General features: G+C 41.1%; 4 protein-coding genes across 6 annotated transcripts; 3 read left to right on the top strand and 1 right to left on the bottom strand.

Annotated features, from left to right (window-relative positions):
• The first annotated feature begins 1,173 nt into the window (after positions 1 to 1,173).
• On the top strand, positions 1,174 to 5,989 carry LOC134187802 (uncharacterized). Of its 3 annotated transcripts, none has more exons than XM_062655973.1 (10): positions 1,174 to 1,277; positions 2,458 to 2,778; positions 2,866 to 3,203; positions 3,271 to 3,918; positions 3,989 to 4,063; positions 4,129 to 4,251; positions 4,311 to 4,470; positions 4,534 to 4,660; positions 4,725 to 4,837; positions 5,520 to 5,989. In XM_062655973.1, exons 1-10 carry the CDS (start codon positions 1,232 to 1,234, stop codon positions 5,717 to 5,719), a joined length of 2,151 nt encoding a protein of 716 aa, XP_062511957.1. In that variant the 5' UTR covers positions 1,174 to 1,231; the 3' UTR covers positions 5,720 to 5,989. The 3 variants fall into 3 exon arrangements, with proteins under 3 accessions (XP_062511957.1, XP_062511965.1, XP_062511949.1); XM_062655981.1 differs by having other exon boundaries at positions 1,182 to 1,277; positions 2,461 to 2,778; XM_062655965.1 differs by lacking the exon at positions 1,174 to 1,277 and having other exon boundaries at positions 2,194 to 2,778.
• Positions 5,990 to 6,119: 130 nt separating this feature from the next.
• On the top strand, positions 6,120 to 11,332 carry LOC134195865 (synaptobrevin homolog YKT6-like). Its single transcript, XM_062664957.1, has 7 exons — positions 6,120 to 6,242; positions 7,693 to 7,775; positions 9,730 to 9,895; positions 10,574 to 10,616; positions 10,669 to 10,734; positions 10,794 to 10,895; positions 10,979 to 11,332. Exons 1-7 carry the CDS (start codon positions 6,136 to 6,138, stop codon positions 11,012 to 11,014), a joined length of 603 nt encoding a protein of 200 aa, XP_062520941.1. The 5' UTR covers positions 6,120 to 6,135; the 3' UTR covers positions 11,015 to 11,332.
• A 2,507-nt stretch (positions 11,333 to 13,839) lies between these two features.
• On the top strand, positions 13,840 to 17,616 carry LOC134183183 (uncharacterized). The gene is made up of 5 exons (XM_062650668.1): positions 13,840 to 13,882; positions 14,210 to 16,107; positions 16,166 to 16,553; positions 16,614 to 16,784; positions 16,849 to 17,616. The coding sequence occupies exons 2-5, from the start codon at positions 14,227 to 14,229 to the stop codon at positions 17,394 to 17,396; spliced, it is 2,988 nt and encodes a 995-aa protein (XP_062506652.1). The 5' UTR covers positions 13,840 to 13,882; positions 14,210 to 14,226; the 3' UTR covers positions 17,397 to 17,616.
• Positions 17,617 to 17,744: 128 nt separating this feature from the next.
• LOC134195856 (RING finger protein 122-like) lies at positions 17,745 to 22,173 on the bottom strand. Its single transcript, XM_062664946.1, has 5 exons — positions 21,966 to 22,173; positions 21,857 to 21,899; positions 19,418 to 19,456; positions 18,170 to 18,249; positions 17,745 to 18,109 (listed from the first exon to the last, which is right to left on the bottom strand). Exons 1-5 carry the CDS (start codon positions 22,049 to 22,051, stop codon positions 18,007 to 18,009), a joined length of 351 nt encoding a protein of 116 aa, XP_062520930.1. The 5' UTR covers positions 22,052 to 22,173; the 3' UTR covers positions 17,745 to 18,006.
• Between the last annotated feature and the right edge of the window lie 67 nt (positions 22,174 to 22,240).

The following is a 22,240-nucleotide window of genomic DNA, read 5'->3' as shown; positions in this document are numbered from 1 at the left end:
AGCAGACCGCTCAGATAAACGTTAAACTGATGTAGCTAATTAGTATATCTGTCGGACTGAACAGCATGGAAAGAGTTCTTGTTCAATCGATCCATTGTCTTGTCTTCATCCGTTGTCTAGACATGCATTTACATTTTTATCTAGCGCAAATTCCAGGGAACACTTCTCTAGACACTTCGGAGATTTAACATAATTACAAGAATCTAGGTTTTACGGCAACACAGCACCGCCTTAATTAATGAATTAAACTAAGAGCGTTATCAATTACCGCAAGGCGCCATTCACGTGGTCCCGGATGTGAATCGATTTTTAATTTTCAATTGCAAACAAAAATGGTTCCTGCCAATGTGAATTCAAAATTTAATTCTTGTTTTTTCATTTTATTTAAGAAATTGATTTAGCAGTTATTGAAGACCATTTTATTAATATCCAATTTCCAAAACCAAAATTGAAAATTGAATGGACGTTTCATACACTGAATACAGGGCTTAATTAACAGTCTATTTATAACCAAATAATTTAGTTCAATCGTAAGCTTGACGACAGGCTAGAAATGTCTAGAAGCGATTTAGAAGATAAAATAAGTGGACATTTCTTGCAAAAGTAAAAAATGGCATTGTCCAGGTTAGTAGAGCAGAGTAGGAACAAATTTAATTAACCTAGTCTCGAGTCTTCCTAATTGTCAATGTGTCATATTTCGCGTAGCCAGATCTACATACTGTGTCCGTCCTGTATTTCCATCCATGTCTCTATGTACATTCCAGGATCTTCGACACCGCAACATTTGGGCGACGGTCTGGAACTTCGAGGCTAACGAGTTTTCACGTGGCAAACGCTAATTAATTAATGCAGTAAATGACATCTAAATAGCCATTTAAATTTGTTAAGTTGATGTATTAGCAAACCTCCGTAGAGAGTTTGTATCTATATAGTAAGTCTAACACACAAAATTTTGCTTTTTCTGAGCAAGCTAGCGTCTAGACAGCTCGATGGTTCCTAGCCGTCTAGTGACGGTAGTGAAGTGAGTCTCAAATTCTAACGTGAAGTCGTTTGTTGAAGTCGTTCGTGGAAAGGTGACAGTTATAGCACCTGCCTAACCATTTGTTCGTAGGAGGTGTAGAGATTATGTGGTGCGATAAGTAACGTGAGAAGAACGTGAGCAGTCCGTACCCAACCAATCACAACGCTCTCTAACTCGTTCGCGTGAAGAGCATCTCGAACGTGTATCCAGATGTCGCAACTGGTGACTCTCGTGAGTCTCTACCTGTTGGTGTCAGGTGAGCAGTAAAGGTGATGTTACGATCTACGGATTGCGGGTGAGGGCGAAATTAGCCCGTAGAGACTAATCCTTGCGCTGCAGTTCGACGAGAGCAGTCCCACTGTTCTGTTCTCGCAACACGCTGGCAAATCTAGACCAATCGCCTAGTCCAGGATCGAAGGTATCGAGACACGTGCATCTTTAACAGGTGTGTGAAGTTGGCGGCATGGCGAATACCGCTCTCCCACGTTGGGTGGAGTCGTTCCAGTGGTGTACGGTGTGTGACGACAGACCTCTCAAATCCACGAAAGACAAATGACGTAGTTTTGTGTGCTGGTTAATTAGCTATCATTAGGGAAATTACTGTCCTAGCCGATTGAGAGTTTCCGAAATAAGAGAGGTGATTAATTAGACAAGATGCATTTGGCAAAACTGCACTATATGACATTGGAAAGGTAGTATATCGCTTTGCTTATGCAGGATCAGAAGCAGTGTGCTTGCCGAAATCCTACCCGCCATGTAATGTAAACAGGGATGAGTTGTTGTTGTGTAGAGGAGGTTGTACCGTACTACGTCGACGTCGATCTACGTTCATGTATACTGACGTACTGCTTTACGTGAGTGTCTTGAGAGGGTTCTGTAGACTGTACATACGCGAATTGTACAGTTGCGTATTGCGCAAGTCTGCACGTGTGTGTGTGTGTGTGTGTGTGTGTGTGTGTGTGTGTGTGTGCGTGCGTGCGTGCGTGGTGTGTGCGTGTGTGTGTGTGTGTGTGTGTGTGTGTGTGTGCGTGCGTGCGTGCGTGCGTGCGTGGTGTGTGTGTGTGTGTGTGTGTGTGTGTGTGTGTGTGTGCGTGCGTGCGTACGTGCGTGCGTGCGTGCGTACGTGCGTGCGTGCGTACGTGCGTGCGTGGTGTGTGTGTGTGTGTGTGTGTGTGTGTGTGTGTGTGCGTGCGCGCGCGCGCGCGTGTGTCTGTGTGTCAAATGAAACTAGAGCTTGTATATGGCAACCTGCATGTGCACTTCACATTGAGTAGTCATGGCCTAGTATATACATGTATCTCTCAATACTCTTCTGTCTTGAACTGTTGCAGATAGGTATTTGTTACATGATAATTGCATGACAAAGGAGCTTGCAATTATTTTGCTTTTGACTGATGTTATTGCTAGTTTTTGTGTAATTGAATATAATTTTTCAGTAGTTCAGTCATTACACCAAGCCCCTGCAATTGTAACTATCGAAGCAGGAGGTATAACAGCAAATGTAGACATAACTGGCACTAAGGGAAGTGGCATGGTGTCTTTCCAATTCACATCATTCAACTCATCAAATGATGTCAAACTGAGTAACATTACGATTGCTGTACACCAGCTGCCTCCTTCATACCAGAGCAGTTGCACTGGATCAGATGTTGGAGATGTGTACGATCCAACTGGTGCTTTAAATTCAGCAAGCTATAGCAGTAGCTGTATGATGAACAAAGAAACTTGTGCTGTTGGTGACTTGATACGTCGCCTTGGTAAGTGAAAATCTATAGTAAACGTAAAGACAAAATTCTCTTTTTACACTTGGCATGCTATTGATGCATCTTGGTTATGTTCTGCAGGTGTGATTGGAAACTTTGAAGCTAAAACTACCAATTTTCTCAATAGCAAGTGGTATCTGAGTGGTGTAGACAGTATTATTGGCCGCTCTTTGGTTATGTACGGAAGCGATGGAGGTCCATTAGCCTGTGGTCTTATTAGACCCAACTTTGATAAAGATATGCAAGAGATAAACTTTTATGCGAAGCTATTCTCACCTGTAGGTGGATTGGTGTCGTTCAAACAAGTGGTGAACAGTAGCACTGGCATGGGATATGACGTTGCCATTCTAGCAGATTTGCACTCAAATGATGGATCAGCTAGTAGAGGCAACTACACATGGTACTTTGCCAGTGGACAAGTCAGTTGTTTTTCTTGTTGATGCATACATACTGTAGTATTGTAAATGTTTCAATTCTGAATTTTAGCTGTCCAACTCATACAATTGCTCTTCATTCAGTTCGCCTCCATCTTTACGATCAGACGCAGACCTTTCTACTAGGCATGGCCGTTTGACAATTAACCAAGGGCAAGGAAAAAGATTGTTTTTTACTGATACCACCTTGCAGCTTCAAGCTATTTCTAACATGGTATTGGTTGTTAAAGACTCCATGGGACGTTTATCATGTGGCAATGTTGAGCGTCGACTTGGTGTCATAGCTAATTTTACTGGAAGTATTAAAGGATATGTAAGATGTACTCCTGGTGAAGGTGGATCTACGCTTCAAGTGAGTTTGACAGGACTAAATGGACAAGCAACCGATCTCGATATACATTCCTATCCAGTTGACGGTAATAGTTGTACTGGATCTGGAGATCACTTGGATCAGTTTGGTGATCTCTTGGGAATGGAATCATTAGAAAGCAAGATGTCAGTTGATACCAGTAAATTTAGTCCCAATCTACGTTGTGATGGGTGGTCTGGGATTTTGGGACAGTCTGTTGGAATTCATCGCACGGATGGCACTTTGTGGCAATGTGCTTCTTTTGAACCAATGGTGCCATCGGACGTTTCCACGACTAAAAAATCAAGTGTAGCACAGTTTACTGGTATGTACAGTGGCTTCATCAGACTGGTTAGTACCTGCATGGTCTTGTCAGTTACGCACATCACACAGAACATTCAAACATATGTTGTATTTGTAGACACAGTGGCAATTGAGTACTGGACAATTGACAAATACAATAGTTGATATTGATGTTCGTAAAACTGGGAGTGCTGTAAGTTGTACTGCATCATTTTCAGTTGGTAGTGATTGTGCTATTTCAGTGTTTTGTCCTTGTAGACGACTGGTCACAACTGGCATATCCATCAGACTCCTACGGCAGGATTTGCCGACAATGGAAGAGCAAACTGTGGTGGTGGTTACACTGGAGGTCATTACAATCCTCATAATGTATATTTGATGGTACGTGATGTAGTTGTGTGAATTACAACATAGCAGTGTCAAGATATTAATGTCTACAGGGAAATTACTTAGTTGACTGTAATAAACAGAACCAGCTTCGATGTGAGCTAGGCGACCTAAGCGGAAAACATGGCAGATACACAATTGAATCTGTATCCAGCAACAAAGGGAGACAGCTGAGTCAAGACATAGATCTCCCTCTTTTTGGTCCAACCTCAGGTCTGTATTTCACATAGTGAAGCATTTGAAGTAAATTTGGCATATTGTTGCATTCTTGGTCAGTGGCTTTTCGTTCTATTGTAATCCACGATCCTAATGCTGGTGATCCTCGTCTTGTTTGTGCTACACTTTATCCTGATGGTTATCGACCATATGCTGTGACTTTTATGAAACCGACTACTGTTAACAAGTATGTATGGTTTGTCAGGAAGCATATATAGGTCTATTGCTAATTGTATTAAATATTTTTGTAGGATGAAAATTCAAGAAGCCATTGCTAGTGGTCTTGGTATTCAAACGGCAGATGTGATGTATCTGACTGTTCACACTCAAGACGTGTGTGCTAGTGCCTCATTTGCCGTCCTTGGTATGTAACTCAGATTGATGATAAATAATCTTGTACTGTACGTAGAGCCAGCATGAACTGACAAGCAGACTGAATGGATATTAGTCTTAAATTGTTGTTGTCCATGCACAACAGTCTCATGATCAGCTCTAGGGTAGAAATTAAGTTCAGACCTTTCAACTCTCACGATCTCATGATTTGCGCCCAATTCTCACGATTGCCAGTCCTTTAACCTGACAAGCCTACTGTGAGACACTCTGACAGTTGCTTTGCACAGACTAGTTAGTCCCGTCTTTTCGGAGATAGCAGATTCTTTGAACTAGACTCTCCGTACGGCTCTGCTTGCTTGTATCTGCATGGGTATTTTGGGGTATCTTCCTGCAGTAAAAGTAACGTTGGAAGTTCGAGGCCAGGCCTTGGAGGCACAGAAATGTAAAACAAGGCCACGTATCGGCTGATAACCACGCCTTCTTTGGAACACGTTTAATGGACGTAGTCATTTAAAAAGACAGTCTCACGATTTGGTGTGAAGAAGAGTTGAGAGGTCTAAGTTGCATGGACTGAGCACCACACCAGTATGATGCTGAAGTGAGACTATGTAAACATCAGCGTGAACAAGGTGGATTATAACTGACAGACAGTTATACTAGTAATCTAGATCATTGCTTTCATACACAGCAATGTATTATGTATACTATTATAGGCACTGTTGCCAATACATTGAAGAGTGATTTCGAGTCATCATTGGTAACTGGAAATAGAATGTTTGGTGAGTACGAGGTGGACAACAATTGTCTTATTCAAACAACCGCCACCAGCACTCCGAGTGGAGCTGATTTCTTGCATCATACGTCGTACTTGTTCAGCCTGCTAGTTATGATGGTGTCTTTTATGTTGTTTTAACATTGAGAGTGAGGTAACTGATAGAAATAGACTTCTAGGTGAGCTGGTTTTGAGTTAAGTTTGACAGCTTGTGTCGGTGTAGCTATGAGGCAGTGTATTTGTCGTCACTATTGTTGTTGGACTGCGTGTTATTTGTAATCGCCGATTCGGTGTTGTTGTAAGAGATGCCATGCAGCATTAACATTATGTTGTAGAATTATGTAATGTGTAGTCTACAATGAAACTTCTCTGTTCTGTCAGATTGCAAGCACAAATAAAGATCAATCACAACTCTTTGACCGTATTCTATTGCCGATGCATGCACACGTTTCTGTTGTGTTTACCTCGTCAATACATGTGTCAAATCATACACTTCCGGTCGTACTGCATCATGACGTCATCATTACAGAGACGTTAATATCAAACACTGACCGATAATGAAACTCTTCTCCGTCACCGTTTACTACGTGACTTCAGGAGGAAAGCCGGTGCTGCAGAAATCTGCTGTAGACCTTTCTTCGTTTGGATTTTTTCAACGGTCGAGGTAAGTTACGGTTGGAGAGGTGCTGGACATGTAGGTGGGAGAGTCGAGTAGAACTACAAGTCTAAGCTAACTGCTTGTGTAAACAACAAATAGCAGTAGTATTAAGTGTGTGGACAAAGGAAGGTTTTAGCTGTTACAGGGCTACGATATGTGGATACGTAGACGTGTGACAGTTCAGACTTGCCCTTGTGAGGTATCCGAACGAGTGAAATCTCAAGTCTAGTTGATCTAGATGAGCCCGGAGAGACGAGAAACAACGGAAGAACAAGATGAAATAAATAATCATTCGCTCCTAGTCAGACCGTGTATTTTGGTGTAGACGTTTCGTTGTGAGTTAATTAATTTTGACATGCACTTGAAATAGCTAGGATGTGGATGTGGAATGCGCAGCACCTTGATACTTGTGACTCCTACTTGGTGCCTAAATTACGCACTATTACCTTCAACAACTATTTTCAATTATTTATAAATAATAATATTGATTAATGAGATGGCAAGTATCTTAGTGATACTGTATAACCGGTTGTTTCTGTGGTCTTAAATTTCTATGATTTGAGGATTTAGACAAAAGTTTTAGTTACTGCGGATTAAATTTCTGCGTTCTAACCAGGAAGACGGTTACTGGCACACACACACACACACACACACACACACACACACACACACACACACACACATGTACATGTGTCCAAAGAGTGACTTCCTGGGACTTCGAGGATAAGTCTAAACATCTGCAAAATTTCAGAATTTGCAGAAATATCATGATTGCAGAAATAGCCGGTTATAGTGTATAGAATATTTTTATCAATTGCTGCTCAAATTGCATTACCAAGTATACAGTGCCCTCATTGTGAGGAGATCCATTGGGAGCTGGGTACCCCAAAACTTTGAGGGAAGTGGCTTTTCTGACAGTACAAGCCCTGTTTGTCTTTATTTTTGAATTGATGCTAAATGAGCAGCTCACAGCAGCAATGGAGATAAGGGTCTTTGAGAATCTGCTTAAAATGAAAGGTATGCTTGTAGGCGTTGGCACAAAAATATGCAGTCTATGTATAAAGTACATGCATATGCATACAGTAAACCCATCTCTCCAGTTATTGCTCTTGTTTGTTTTCGATTCAAAGAACTTCTAGCACTGTTTTATGGAGGCAGTCTAAATTAATTGAGTTTGATGTCCACTGGCAGTCCTACCTTGCCCCCCAACCATGAAAGGCTGGTGACACCGTTGAAGCATGACAAAAATTTTGCCAAGTGACAGTCATCTTGACCTTATAATTCTAGTCAGAAAGGGCAGATGAAACCCAGTATTTAATTTTGATATTTTGGTATGTGAAGTAGAATTGAAGTCTGATCGTGCTAGACAGTGATATATGTAATTTGTCTATGTGCTAACTGTTTGGAACATAATGGCTTTGAGTTTGAGGTACGATTGAGTGTATTTTGGCTCTAGTGTTCAAGAGTTTATGCTGTTTACGAGTCAAGTGCTTGTCGAGCGCACAAATCCTGGAGACAGAAAGACAGTTAAAGAACAAGGTGCTTATATTTACTGCATCATGAGTGACATGGCAGTTTCATTGTAGTGTACAGATGCCTTCTAGCAGCAAGAAAACTTGTGTGTATAGTTATGTCAACCTAAATCAGCCCAGTTGGCTAGCTAAACTGCCTTGCCAAAATAAAAATACGCTCAAGTTATTATGCATTGTTTCTAGGTGTGACTAAATAAGATTACTTTGTTTCTCTTGTGTACAAGTGGTGCAAGCATACATGCTGCAGCTGACAATACATTGATTGCAAAACTGCAAGCGGTTGAACGTACTGCACTCTTGAGTCAGTGCCTTCTGAATCGATTATTGTTGGCATCATATCCAAGTGATGTGGGTGTCTGTCGTGTTCGTGGCATGGGTGGTGATTGATGTAGCTGCAGTGTTCAGTACATCATTTGAATTTATGCTAATGTATAGAGTAGAAGGAAGTGTAATGCTTACACATCTAGTAGTTTTCAGGTAAATCAGTGGAATTCAGTCATCATTTGGATGGTTGACTTTGTAATTTTTAGAATTATAGGTAATTAAGTTGAGGAAGCCAACTCTGAGTGTATTGTGTACTAACTAGAAATGCTCACAGTGTCTGTTGAGATGCCATTTTGGCTATTAGGTGTTTCTGCTTAATTAAGTTAATTAATGTAAACAAAATTTCTTGACATGATGTTCAATTCAGGTTAAGTGACGTTGTACTGTAGACTAGTTGTAAACTTCGCACAATTGACAGTTACCATTGGTGTCTTCTGTTTCATTTACCAGGATAGCACTGGGTGCTTACATGGGGTTCAGTAGGATCAGAAAACTCATGCACAGTCTTACTTCTTAACAATTACAGTGGATTTGCTTTCATGTTGAGATATTGCAATGGAAGCGCAACTCCACTGAATCTATGTCATTAGTTCATGACAAGACTAAGCTGCTCAGTAAATAGATATCTGCTGAAAGAGGTTTGTTGATCTCCCATTGTTCTCTAGGAAGTCTAAAGAGAATTAGAATTATAGAACAGACTAGGTTATTCATGATACACTGAGAAACAATGTAACGATTTTCCATGTTCTGATAGTGATGAGGAGATATGACGGGCTACATATCTCCATGCTCATTGCTGAAGTGTTTATTTAGTTGGGTGGGCTACAAGTGGTGAATTTGTGTATGGACTATAACATGCCATGATCTTATATTGTCTACGAAATGGCACTTTGCAATGCTGCGCAGAACACAGCAGTATATGCTGTTATGAGTGTTAGCATTTTCGATCAATGTTCATGAATTTATATACCCTACTGCTCCTAATGTTTTTCGAGACTAATTCTTTTCGAGACTCCAAAAATATTTTAGATCTTTTTACGAATCCTAATTTTTGAGGTATTGATGTGCAATAGTAGTCATTTTTGATTAAATTTTTTGTTTATTTATTCTTTCAAACTGATTCAATTCTCTAAACATTTCTAGTTGGCATCTTGAGCTGCACTTCTGTCTAGCGGCCATTTTTGATGGTGTTTCATGCGCACGCACAAAAACCAAAGCCTGGACAACCGACAATTTTCGAGACCAAAATATTATTTTTGTTATCCTATTGTTTTTCAAAGGCAAAATTTTTGAAATATTATTACTCGAAAAACATTAGGAGCAGCAGGGTGGTACTACGATGTGGAAAATATGTTTTGAACCGTCTCTAACTAAAAGAAGACACATGGGCACTTAGTAGAATACCTTTGTTGTCTGAAATTGTTAACTCAATTGCTTGACACTTTTTGATATCACAGCTAAGGTTGTTTGGTTGTTACCATACAACAACGACTGATGATCTAACTCATTAATTTTTTGACATATCATGTAGTACTTTGAATACATAACAACAACAACAAACAATAACAAACAATAACAACAACAACAACAACAATGTTGATCATAGTTGGAGCAATATTTTATGTTTGTTTTTCTAGATTATCGATGTCACGTTTATGTTCGCTCTGACAATTTGGGTGGTACTGTAATTGCCGATCAGGAGTATCCCCCGCGAGTCGCATTCACCTTCTTGAACAAAGTTCTAGACCAGTACGCCGAAGACCATCCCAAACACTCAGTAAATTGGAGCAATCCCGGTGGAAAGTAAGAAAGAGCTTAGTTTACGTGTTGTCATGCACTGCTGTCATATCAGTTCATTGTCAATGGTTTCTGTCGTCTCTGGATATGATAATAATGCACTACTGCTGCATGCTGTAAACGTGTGTGGTTGAACTTAGTCATTTTTGATTGATTGCTGTAATGGTATTCTTAATTTGTATCATTGCTGGCTGTGTCTTCTGTAGTCTACTTGTCATCAGATGCTACATGCATGATAACGTACTGGTATGCAGTATTAGGCAGGTGCATGACGAGTATAGTTTACCTAGTTTGTGCTTACTGTTTTGTTACCGACAACAGCAGGCCTAGTGAACCACCCCTTAGTTTGATCAGTGTGCTCACACTGGGTTTATTATAGACTATTACAGTATATGTATAACCAGCAAACAAAACTCTGTTAGCTTTGGCTTTTGCTATGTATGTTATAGTGTAGTAGTAATGACAACCGCTTAATTAATTACGTTGGTACATATAGAGATGCTTGGATTCGTAGAGTCTAGGTCTAGGATATCTGACTTTCACATTCTGTCATTATAATTCTAGGCATTACTAATGTAGATCTTTTTCTGTCTGCATCATCTCTCTACGTGTTTACTTCCACGCCTTTTAGTTAGGATCTACGTGATACATGTATTGAACTGACACTGTATTGACTTGTTTTAGCCGCTCGTGGCCAGTTTTGGATCAGTGGCTGAAGAAATATCAAGTAGGTCACCAGGTTTAGCTAGACACTCTTATGCAAGGGCATTTGTTGACAGAATCCTCGTGAAGCTGATGCAATGATGCGACTTCAGTCCGAACTGGATGAAACGAAGATAATTTTGGTAGGAAATGATATTGTATGTTTGTTTTTGTATTTCATTTGGTGATGGTGATGTGGCAGTACGACACTATTGATGCCGTTCTGCAAAGGGGTGAAAAACTTGACGATATAGTCAAGAAATCTGATGATCTCAGTATAGCATCGAAAGCATTCTATAAAGAGGTGCTAGTCTGATTATGAGTAGTTGTGCAATTTGTGGTGATGAATTTTGATGTTTTGACTGCTAAAGTTGTGTTTGCTTATAGGCAAAGAGGGCAAACTCATGCTGCACCATACTATAGCCTCAATCAGCCAATTTTTGTAAGGATCTCTGGTGACTGTTTAGCATGTCTCACTTACTCACTGTTCTTTTAGTACAACACCAGTGTGTGTGTATAGTGGTGTATAATGTAATAAATTTGAATGATAGTGTTGACTGGAAATGAGCTGATGAGATATTTCTTGACATTCGGTGTGGTTGTGTGCTGGAATGAAAGATGTTGGACGGGTGTCATTGTGCATTTGTAAGATCCTACTTGAGTAAATGTTGAGGTTTGTTGCAAACGTGATTGTAGAATTGGAGGTAGTTGCTACTTCATTGTAGTCAATGAGCAAATTGCCTACTTTTGTTGTTCATTATTAACACAGTGTATTACTAAAATTTATAGTAGTGTGTTTGCTTGTTTGTTTGTTTGTTTTTGTTTGTTTGTGTAGATGTACCTGCATACATGTTTGGGTTATGTATTTATGGAACTGGAGATCAATTAGGGTTGCTCATTTTCGGCATTTTTACAAACCATAGCCTTGTTCCCAAGCCCACTTTTTGCTTGCATGTGTTTTGCCATATGTTACTGTGCCATGTGGTGGACCACGTGTACACTTCTGTGCAAAGAGAAAAGTTGGCTTGGTCTCCAAGATTAACACCAACTTTTGCTTTGCAGGGAGACGTACACATGATTCACCACATGGCTTTTTAACGTGTGGCAAAACACATGCAAGCGAAAAGTGGGCATGAGGATGAGGCCAGGAGAGACTGGTTTACACTTGCCCTACACTTGTAAAATGCTAGTGCATGAGCAGCGTCAGATTTCACTTGAATTCTGTGGCTGTTATTTAGCTTACCACAACTGGATGTGTCTGTGTACCTGCCCTCGCATCAATCGTGTGACATGCAGGTAGAACTGAAGGAGATGTTTGGTTGTGTAGAACAGCTATTGGTATACACCACCATAAACAGGAGCAGCAGAGCTCACTTTGAATAGGAAGGCCTTCTAAACTCTTGCTATGTTTATTTCTGCTGTGTGATCATTAGTTTGTGTGTTTGCTGCTAATTTCACCTTTTGACTCACACATAGAGTGCGTTCACTCATTATTAGTTGGACTGTGGAATGTGGCCATTGCACGACAAGGGTGTTGCCCTCTGGGTGGATATTGGTATCAATCGAAGGCTCTTTATTCGCTGGATCTAATTACAGTCATTGTTGGGCTGCAGAGACTTTACTAATGTTAACAGAGCCAATTTCTGGTATTTTAGTGGGTTAGAGGTAGAGAACGGCAGGACCAGGGTGGGTCAGGGTTAATTGCATAAGACTAAGTACATAACTGTCATTGCTAACAGCTTTGATACTTTTGAACAATTTCTGTTTGCAGAGGACATTTGAGGTCATCACAGACAGAGACATTTTTGCTAGTGTAGTTTGTCTAGTTTAGTAAGTATCCATGCTATCTGTGTATGTAGTTGTTGTATGAATAAATGTGACAAACAGACAGACAGACAGATAGAATTGCCAAATGGATAGTCAAATGTGACTGGGGAAGCCACTTGATGGGGATGGGTACCACCCCATCACATGTAAGTATGACAGAGGGCCTGTCTGGACTCATAACACAATAGTTTGAACATGGTCTGAGTGCCTCAGCCAGCTGCATGTTGTTCACAAGATTGAACCAAAACACCATTTTCTGGATTGTGACAGAAGACCTGACATATATGTGGGGATCCTGACTCCAGTAAAGAAGTTGAGTTAGACATCTCTTTGGCACGTCCATGGGCACTTGACGCTCTTCCAAAGGTAGCCCTAGAAGATGGGACAGCAACAAGTCGAAGAGAAATGCTGAAAATGACAAATACGCCAAAAAGGCACGTCCTTGTGGAACTACACTGAATTTCATTCCTCTGGTAATGGAGCACTTTGGTCGGTGGGGGCAACAGGTTCAAAAATATCTCAACCTGCTCTCATCAACAGCAACATGGACAACTGAGTGCAGACAGGACAAGTTCAAGAACTACTGGAGGACGCAATTCTCAATTGCGATGCAGCAGTTAGTGCAATCAAGAGTGTTACTGCAGAAGATGAGCAGAGTCCAGTATAGTGGTGACTCAGTTGGTGCCATTAGTAACTCTGTTAGCTTACTGTTTGACTCTTAGTCGTACTTAGGGAGCTCTTGGGTCCTAGTTCTCTTAGAACTTGCTGATTTTAGCGTAGACTGTAATAATGTTTTGTATAAGAAATAGATGTATTGACAGACAGACAGACAGACAGACAGACAGACAGACAGACATAAATGCGAGGCGTTTAATCAAAGAAATATGGTAATTAGCTATTTGCCATGGTATTATAGTGTGCACGTGAATCTAAACTGTGTATTCCACAGATAGACAGCTACTAGGCACACAGACAGATATATAGACAGGCAGATAGACAGGCAGACAGACAGACAGTGTAGGGTGAAGTCTGAGCCCTGTCACGTTGTAGTCTTCCCACGTCTAGGAACAGTACATGTATATCCAGGATATGGTCTACTGAAATAGCTATTTAGGAATATTATCCGCTACTAGGAAATGGAGGGTAAATGATGTCAGAAGCCAGAGGAAGACGGACGCGCGTGCCGTTGGATTCAATCCTCATCTGGTCTAACGGGTTAATTAATTGTACTTACATTAGGCCTAGGCTTGTCTACAACGTGTGTATAGTCTATGTGATTGCCTCCAAGCCTGGCAAGAGCGCGTATGTATTGTTTGGCTGCATGTAACGTAGCGTAAAGAGTCCCTGCTATCGTACTGCACGAGTACTGTACAGCCGTCGTCTGCCCTAACGCGCGTTAACGTAGCTGCGTTGTGAGGTGACTCAGTTCTGTGTACAACAGGAGATACTCGGGACGCTCGTGAGGTACGTTCGACATTCACAATTGCTAGCTTCAGATTGTTACACTAGTCTACAAGCTACGGCTCGAAATGGAGACGTAACTTGAACGTAAGCCCCAGTGGTTGTTCATACTAGTAAGTCATTTCAATGATAGTGGGTGTATCTAATGTGCATGCACGTGTCCCGAAACGACAAAAAAAGTGTGAAGTAAGTCGAGTCACTCTCCTCCCCCTTCTTCCGCAGCTTGAGATTTTTCTGGTGTTTTCGTGTTTTGGCGTGGCTAGCAACATGTCAACACTAGCTAACACGTAGCGGCAGGCGTGTAAAACTCACAGCCGACTGTCTGTGTAGGAGCTTTTAGTCGTAAGATGGAGCTGCTGACGTCGGTTGATGTGAGTGACGAGCAGAGAGGTAAATTGCTGGAGAGTGGAATGTGCGAGGGGCGATGGAACGGGGCCGTCGTGACCGTGAGAAGATGCTATGTCGGTGTACCATGCGAGGCGAATTGGTCTGATGGTGGCAAGTGGTCTGCCGGCAAACTCGCAGACAAGTTTGCGTATCTACAGACCTTGCAGCATCCGAATGTTGTCGCTTTTTACGGCGTGTGTGCGTGTGGTGGCGTCAACGAGCCGTTTCTTGTGTATGAAGACTCTCTGAAGGAGCGGTGTTCATTAGCTTCGCGTCTGCGTTGCAGCTCGTTGCCGATTACGTACAGGGAGATAGTAAACATTTCCTGTGACGTGTTGGCTGGTTTGAGATACTTGAATAGCAGAGACCATCCTCTAGTGACTGGTAGCCACTGTTTGTCTGCTGATAGCGTGCTGCTTCTTCCTAGTGGCTGTGCAAAGCTGAGTGATGTCACTGTAGGAGTTCTCAGTGAGGCAGACACTACCAGGAACAGCAAATTTCTTCCACCACGTTGTGAGCACTTCTGTACCTTCTCGACATCCAGTCTTCTTCTGCAAATGTGCACAGGAGTTAATAGTTCGCAAAGTCTCGATCAATACAATCGAGGTTTACAAGCTCTTGGTTCGAGTCATCCTTTCCACAGCGTATTGAAGCGAAGTATGGAACCCCCTCCAAACTGTCCTTCGCCTTCTGAGCTGGCTGCACTGCTGGAAGACGAGAAACAGTCTGATAGGTATGTTAGCAGCATGGAAACGGAGCCTCTTGCTGGAAGAGTCGTACAGTTGGAGTCTCAGTTGCGCAACACTGATACTGTCGTCTCAAAATTACAGGAAGATGTTGGACAATTGCAGTATGCGTTACATAAGACGGTCATGGAGCATAAGAAAGTAACAATGAGCTTACAACATCAACTGCAAATACTCAGTGATCAGAACAGATATCTGAGGCAGTGGATGGGTGTCGGTGACAAGGCTCTAGCCGTTTTTTCGTCTGATGCCCAAACATATGCAGACTCGACAGGCGGAGAGAGTGGCTATGGCACTGCAAGTTATGATATGATGATGGAGAATGTGCAAGAAATGGGATTTGAAAATCGTTATGAATTACCGCCACGTGATCACAGATTGCTACACTCCACTTATCGATTCGGCAGAGTGTCAGATAACACTGGCAGCATCAGTAGAGGTAGGACAGCTGTTTCGGGTAATGTGGAAGAGACCGAAGCAGATGATACTGTCGAACAAAATATACATGTTAATTCGGACCGTAAAAATTCTGACATTCAGCTGATTGATGGAAACATTGAAAGAAGCTCACTGTTTACAGGGCACGCATCAGCATCTCAAAGTCTGTCTCAGCTACCTGATACGCATTCGCTGACCGAGGCACAAGTACAGCTTGAAGAGATCATAGTTGACTTGGGACACATAGATACCGAGTCACCACAGTCACTACCTTCTGGTGAAAACAGGCTTGCATATGATTCACAGCAAACAGTTGTCGGTCATCCACTTGGAGAGCAGCTACCTTTGCCACTTGTAAATGGTAATTTGGTTATAGCTGATGAGGGAAATGTACTTCCCTTTGCTCAGCAGCCGGGTACATCAGGTGTGGTTGACGATTCAACCGTAGTCTTTGGACAGCCTTTGCCAAGTGTAGCGTGTGAGTTACAGATAGTAGAGGACATTGATGGATCATCGACGCAGAGATCGTCCGAGTCTCATGAGAGCACTCCAAGCACGTACGAAGAACGAGACACTGTCCATCGATTTCTTACCAGGATTCAACACGAATTTGAGTCTTTGGATAATCAAATAGCAAACTATGATCAGCAGCCACGGGTAAGGTCTTTGTGCGTACCATCTAGTGTTTGTAACTATCTCGTGCTTACTATTGTAGGAGGACAATGTTCGTCCCCATTCTATTCATGAAATTCAATCACTAAGACAGATTAATAGCAGTGTTGTATCAGCTCTCCCAGTTAATTATGAACAGAACAAAGTGTGTACTCACACTGAAGCCCATGCTCAAGCTCAAGCTCAAGCAGCGAGTAACTTTACTACAACACTTGATATAGGAGATGTAGCAGCATCAAGACGTTTGACATTTGATGCATCATTCTTATTGTCAACTGATCCAGATTTGTCTCCGTCTCCAGTGAAGAGAAAGGTAATCCCCCCTTGTGATTCTCCTGTGGTTGCTGAGCAACTGCCGCCAATGGATGAAGCTCCACCACCATACGAACCTATTCAGACACATCCTTATAGTTCACAGCCACCGCAGCAAGGTGGGATTTGTTGTGACTTCATTTGTATGAAATATTTGGTTTGATGCCTGGAATGTGTAGGGCAACAGTCGTCAAATACATTGGTCCCTTCCTACTCGCCTGCCATTCTACCTATTCCTGATCCACACACACGAAGCAGAACGATTCCTTCATCTCATGGTGCACGCAGGACGCCGAGAAGTTTATTGATGCGCCCAGTTCGTAGTGCAGGACATTTCCCAGTGTGGTCAAGTAAGTTCATTTACACTGATGTGTCGATCTTGCAATATCTCCAACTACTTACTATGTGTTATAGGAATGTTTCGCTTCAACAAGACATTTGATAAGAATGGCATTGTTTACTATCTTGGAACAAGCGATTCCTCCCACTCGTGGGCAAATCCTGCTTTGTCGGGTATTATCAAAGTGGCACGTTCGGGGGACGAGAGTCTGGCCCGTGGTAAATCATCGGATGCTTTGAACAGAAAGAAAGCGGTGACTTGCTGTACAACGAATGTTCCCAATTCTTGGTATAGCTTTGATTTGGGATCCCAACGTTCGGTTGTTCCCAGCTATTACTCTCTTCGTCACGGAGCCGCAGGAAAGTGGTCGGCACTGCGGTCGTGGGATTTAGAAGGATCTGTGGATGGAGCAACGTGGATTCCTCTCAAGAACCATGTCAATGACACAGCACTGAAAGCAAAGTATGCAACGGCATCTTGGCCTGTAGATATACCTCACAACCACCCTGCAATGCGCTTCCTGAGGATATTACAAACAGGTCCTAATTCGTCTGGTGGCTATCATCTGTGCCTTAGTGGCTTTGAAGTTTATGGCACTCTATTTGAAGCAAATACGGTTTAGCTGTATACACAGCAAGTACACCGATTAGTTGTAACCACACAGCAGTTTGTCCACACAGATTGTTTAAATTAATTGATTAATTAATTAATTCATGTTTTGTTGAATATGTAATTGGAACTCAGTAGCTCAATTATTATGTGAATAGGTAGAGCGGAATTAATTTGTTTAGAGTTAAAGCTTGTGTTCAGCATATAATAAACAGGACAGAGACAGTTTGTTACATGTTTGTCCAGTCTGCGTAGGACCGAGATGCTTCAACTGCTTGTCGTCGACCTCGACAAAACGAGAGTCTCCCATCGTTCAATTCATTATTTCACGTCGAGTTAATCACCGAGTCAGGTTCTTTATGCTTTCCAATTATCGTTAATGTATTTTGTGAATATGGCAGTTTTCTATACATCAGTACGTAACGTCTACCCCATTCTTTTGTTACACTACATGTGTAGCAGTCCCGATAACAAGGACAATCAATGGTTGTGGCATTTCCACAGCAACTACTCAAAGAGTTTATGTAAATTGAACCTTCATCCATTTTCTAACCCGGACTCTAGGTTTTAGACTGAGATGTTCCTTACTTTGTTTACAGCTGAATTATGTAGTCGAAATCTTGTTACCCATCTAGGAGGTAAGATTGCTCGTTGGAGGTTGGTGGTCGGACTTGAGCTTTGCATATAGGGCAATAGGTACTTCGTTCTAACCAGCTCGAGATGCACCTTCAGGTAGCCAAAACGTTTTCAGGAAAGCATTATTTGGGTGTCAATGTGTTGTCTTACTGTTTGTGATATGCATGCCGACAGTGGCAAACTTGCAGCCACTCCTTGTTTTGAAATTCTTCCAAACATACCGGACACGTCTATACGAAATCAAACATAAAGTACATCGTCTCAATCTCAAATTGAAAGTGATGCAAACGCAATCTACCGTTACCGTTTACTAAGAATAGTAGGTACTTATGACTACTGATAGTCACTCAGGATTTACATGGAGCAACTACAGTCTAAGATAACAGATTAATAATAGCGTAAATGATCGAAGTGCCTGTCCATAATGTCACCCCTGGGTCTGGGTGGTAAATAGAACACAAAACAACTTGAGCATCAGATTTTTGTAAGCAGCTATTCCCAAATAAGCGCCCCTTCTTGTTCTTCATTATTGTCTGCACTGTTGTAAGGTAATGTTGCAAAGGAGATCTGGCCGAATTGGTGTATTCAGGCTGCACAGAGGTGTTGACAGGTGTGGTTTGATATGACAAGTCCATATAGTCCCATATAGTCAATATTTCTGAAGACCTCGTGTTAGTAAGTAGTGCAGTTTTGCTAATAAGCGTCTCTGCCGATATAGGCATCCAGGATGCATAATCAGACACAAACCATGGCACTAGGACATTCTGTCAAGATTTAATTAACGTAAATCAAAACCAGCTACAACTAAACATTTAATCAATGTTTCATGGAAGCTGAATGAGCAGTCATCACTTCCCAAAACAGTGTGAAAACATGCATATTCAGAACGCAACAAAACATGACAATGTTCATGTCCATAGTATGTATAACATCAAGAAAATTGAGGGGGAGTTTGGAACTCTGAGGTATACCAAGGAACATGTATTGTCATCTCATAACTTAGGTCAGACTAAACTAAATTTTTTAGGCTTGGATATGAAGGACCGACTGATTGCAATAAAACAGTAATGATCATGTGATATTTTGAGCATGTGCAGTCTTCATTGGATTGCATACAAATGTGAGACAACAAATTGGACACTAAAATAAAAGACACACAGAGGTATGTGGAGACAGAGGAATGCGGAAACAGACGCTGAACCACATGCGCTGTTAAGAATTGCAGAGTCATTGATAGGATATATATACTACCAAGTCATTTTACAGCAAGCATACTATCATTGCTCATGCGCATATCAAATTCTATTTTTTTAAATTCTATTAAAATTAAGCTCAAAAATGAACCGGCGAATCCGAGCATCAAAAAATTTAATGTCTGGCCTTAAACACTGTACTCACCTCATTAGCACATCGTTTTTTGCTTGAACTGTATCGGAACTAAAGACATGCACACACAATTATTAGCAACTCACACAATGTTTTACTGGCAGCAACTGGTTATCATGTCATTAAGTCTTCCAGGCAGAGAGAGAAGTGGCCCCGAGTTTACCTCCTGGGTAACGGTAGGATCTTAGTCTGGAAGTTCAAGGCTTCCTGCCAGATACATCAACGCAATAACATGTAATATGTTACTGACTAATCTAAATAAATAATCACATTTCTACAAAATATACAAAGGTTGAGACTATCTGACATTTATGGCTTAACAGTAAGCAACAGAGAGACAGACTGGCACCATCAAGGTATGTTGGTCGTCTATCATTGTATTGTCACGCAGTTAGCATTCCAATTCACTCGAGAATCAGTGACACATAAAGTATCTTCTGATGTTTTGTGCCTATTCATTTATCCTGGCCCTAGTACGCTACTGCTCCTAATGTTTTTCAAGACTAATTGTTTTCTTTCCAAGACTCCAAAAATAATTTAGAATGTTTTACGAATCCTAATTTTTCGAAGTCTTGATGTGCAATACAGTCATTTTTTGATTTAATTATTTGTTTATTTATTCTTTCAACTGATTCAATTCTCTAAACATTTCTAGTTGGTATCTTGAGCTGCACACTTCTGTCCAGCAGCCATTTTTGACAATGTTTCATGCACACATGCAAAAAACCAAAAACCCCGGACAACCGACAATTTTCGAGACCAGAATATTATTTTTTCAGTTATCCTACTATTTTTGAAGGTAAACTTTCGAAAAGATTATTACTCGAAAAACATTAGGAGCAATAGCGTAATTAAGTCTGTGAACTTTGTAATAACTATGTATGTGTCTTACTACTAAAAAGTAGTGACAATGGCACAGCAAGTTCACTGCTATTTGTTGCATTGTGTATAATTTGATAATTTCTTAAAAATTTTTGTACCTATTGCCTACACAAAACATTTTGTTGAATTATTCATCGGTACTGTAGTGTGAGCTGACTTCATTGCCAATCGTGCAGAGAGTATTTTGTTCATATTTGTGCATGTGTGCATGGGTGTGAAAAATTACTGCAACTACCTTTGTAAACAACATTAACAGAATATAGCAACCACAGCATTAGCTCTAATATGCTGCAGAAATCAACCTAAATAAAAGATAACAATTAATTAAACAGCCAAATAGCATTTCTGCCAATGATGGCTGGTGTAATGTCGACAGAAGTTGATGTCTGCACCAATGCCATTTTGTAATGCTAATGTTTCATGACATTTCCAAATTTTCCTAATGCAAACATTTATGTCTGTATTACGTGAGTGTGTCAGGGTTATTAACATTGACATTGACATCAGCATCATGATGCTAGAATGAACTCGGGGACAGAAGCAAGTGCCATTGCAGTGTCAGTTATCAGAAGTACATGCATCAACCACCAGTCATTCTAACTCCTCAAAAACACATTCCGGATTACCAATTGGTCAGCATACTTCTAGACATCTTCAAACAGTAAAACAACTATCTCAATCATGGAGTTAATTAAAGATCTTGCAGAAATTCTTGCTGCCACTGGTGGGTCACTAGAAGATTTTTCTTGCCGGTGTATTAGCTTCTGTCAAGTAGCTTACTAATTAGTAAGCGTTTTGTGGCAATGACACAACAGAAGGGTAAACGAAGCACTACATCATCTCCAAGTTGAGTGCATGAGATATTAAGGTCCAAGCATTAATTAATTGACCTTGACCTCCATCGCACCAATAAATAGATCATGCGGACACTAATGCTGATACTAATGCTGACATAGATGTCAGCATCAATATGTAAACCAACCTGGCCAGAGAACACAAACAGGTCTAAACCAGACAATCTTGCATATTCATGTTGGCCACCACATTTCCCAATCATGTCTGCTAGATAATCAATTAACGCTCACTTTCCTCCCAATTCACTGTTGCATACCCTATAGTATTTATCCTGTCTTTACCACAGTGTCATTGCCAGATGTGCATGTGCCATAAGAGTATTCGGAACTAATTAAACCCTATATTTTAAAAACTTAACTAATCAAACAAACCACATGCGACATATACATAACCAGTATGACATAGCCTGATGGATACGGGAAATTGTTTAGAAAGCTCTAACATATGTTGTGTATGCAGCTATTATTTGTTAGTAATGTAAGCCAACACTCTCAATATCCCACCATGCAATTAGATACACTGCACACATCTTAACACACCCACGCATGCCCAGGCCCCAACAAAACGTTTTCATTCGAATTCCATAGTCAATTTTCAGAACACTCTCTGCGCATGCTGTTAGGTGTATCTATCCGTTGTTCGTGCACCGCTGCCATTTAATTTCCAGTTCTACGTTTTAGAGTCCACGTTCTACATCTACGACATTAGACTAACTCTTCTGCAACCATCCACTCTTTGTCTTTCGTTCTGTTGTACCCTGCAGTAGCGACGACATGTCATGAACAAATAGCTAGGCGTTTCCGTGTCTGTCTGCATGACTTACCTGCACATACAGTAACAGCAAACAACACAGAGTGCAGTGAGGCAGGCACCCAGACCCATCCACGGCACAATAAGAGAGTCAACCATGAAACCGGTATGCACAATTGTTCAGTGTACGTGCTATAACCAGGTAATACGCGATAATTTTGAGTTTACTAAATATCCCGGATGTTTCAACATCATGCACTTTCACTCATCAGAGTCGTTTGTTGTATTGGTTGTACTGTACAATAAAGTCGAGTCTAAGATGGGCACTGATCCCGATATTCGAGTCAA

This window comes from Corticium candelabrum, chromosome 1 (assembly GCF_963422355.1).
Source record: "Corticium candelabrum chromosome 1, ooCorCand1.1, whole genome shotgun sequence".
Classification (NCBI taxonomy): domain Eukaryota; kingdom Metazoa; phylum Porifera; class Homoscleromorpha; order Homosclerophorida; family Plakinidae; genus Corticium; species Corticium candelabrum.
The sequence above is the reverse complement of the archived record's forward strand: the minus strand, read 5'-3'. Positions and strand labels throughout refer to the sequence as shown.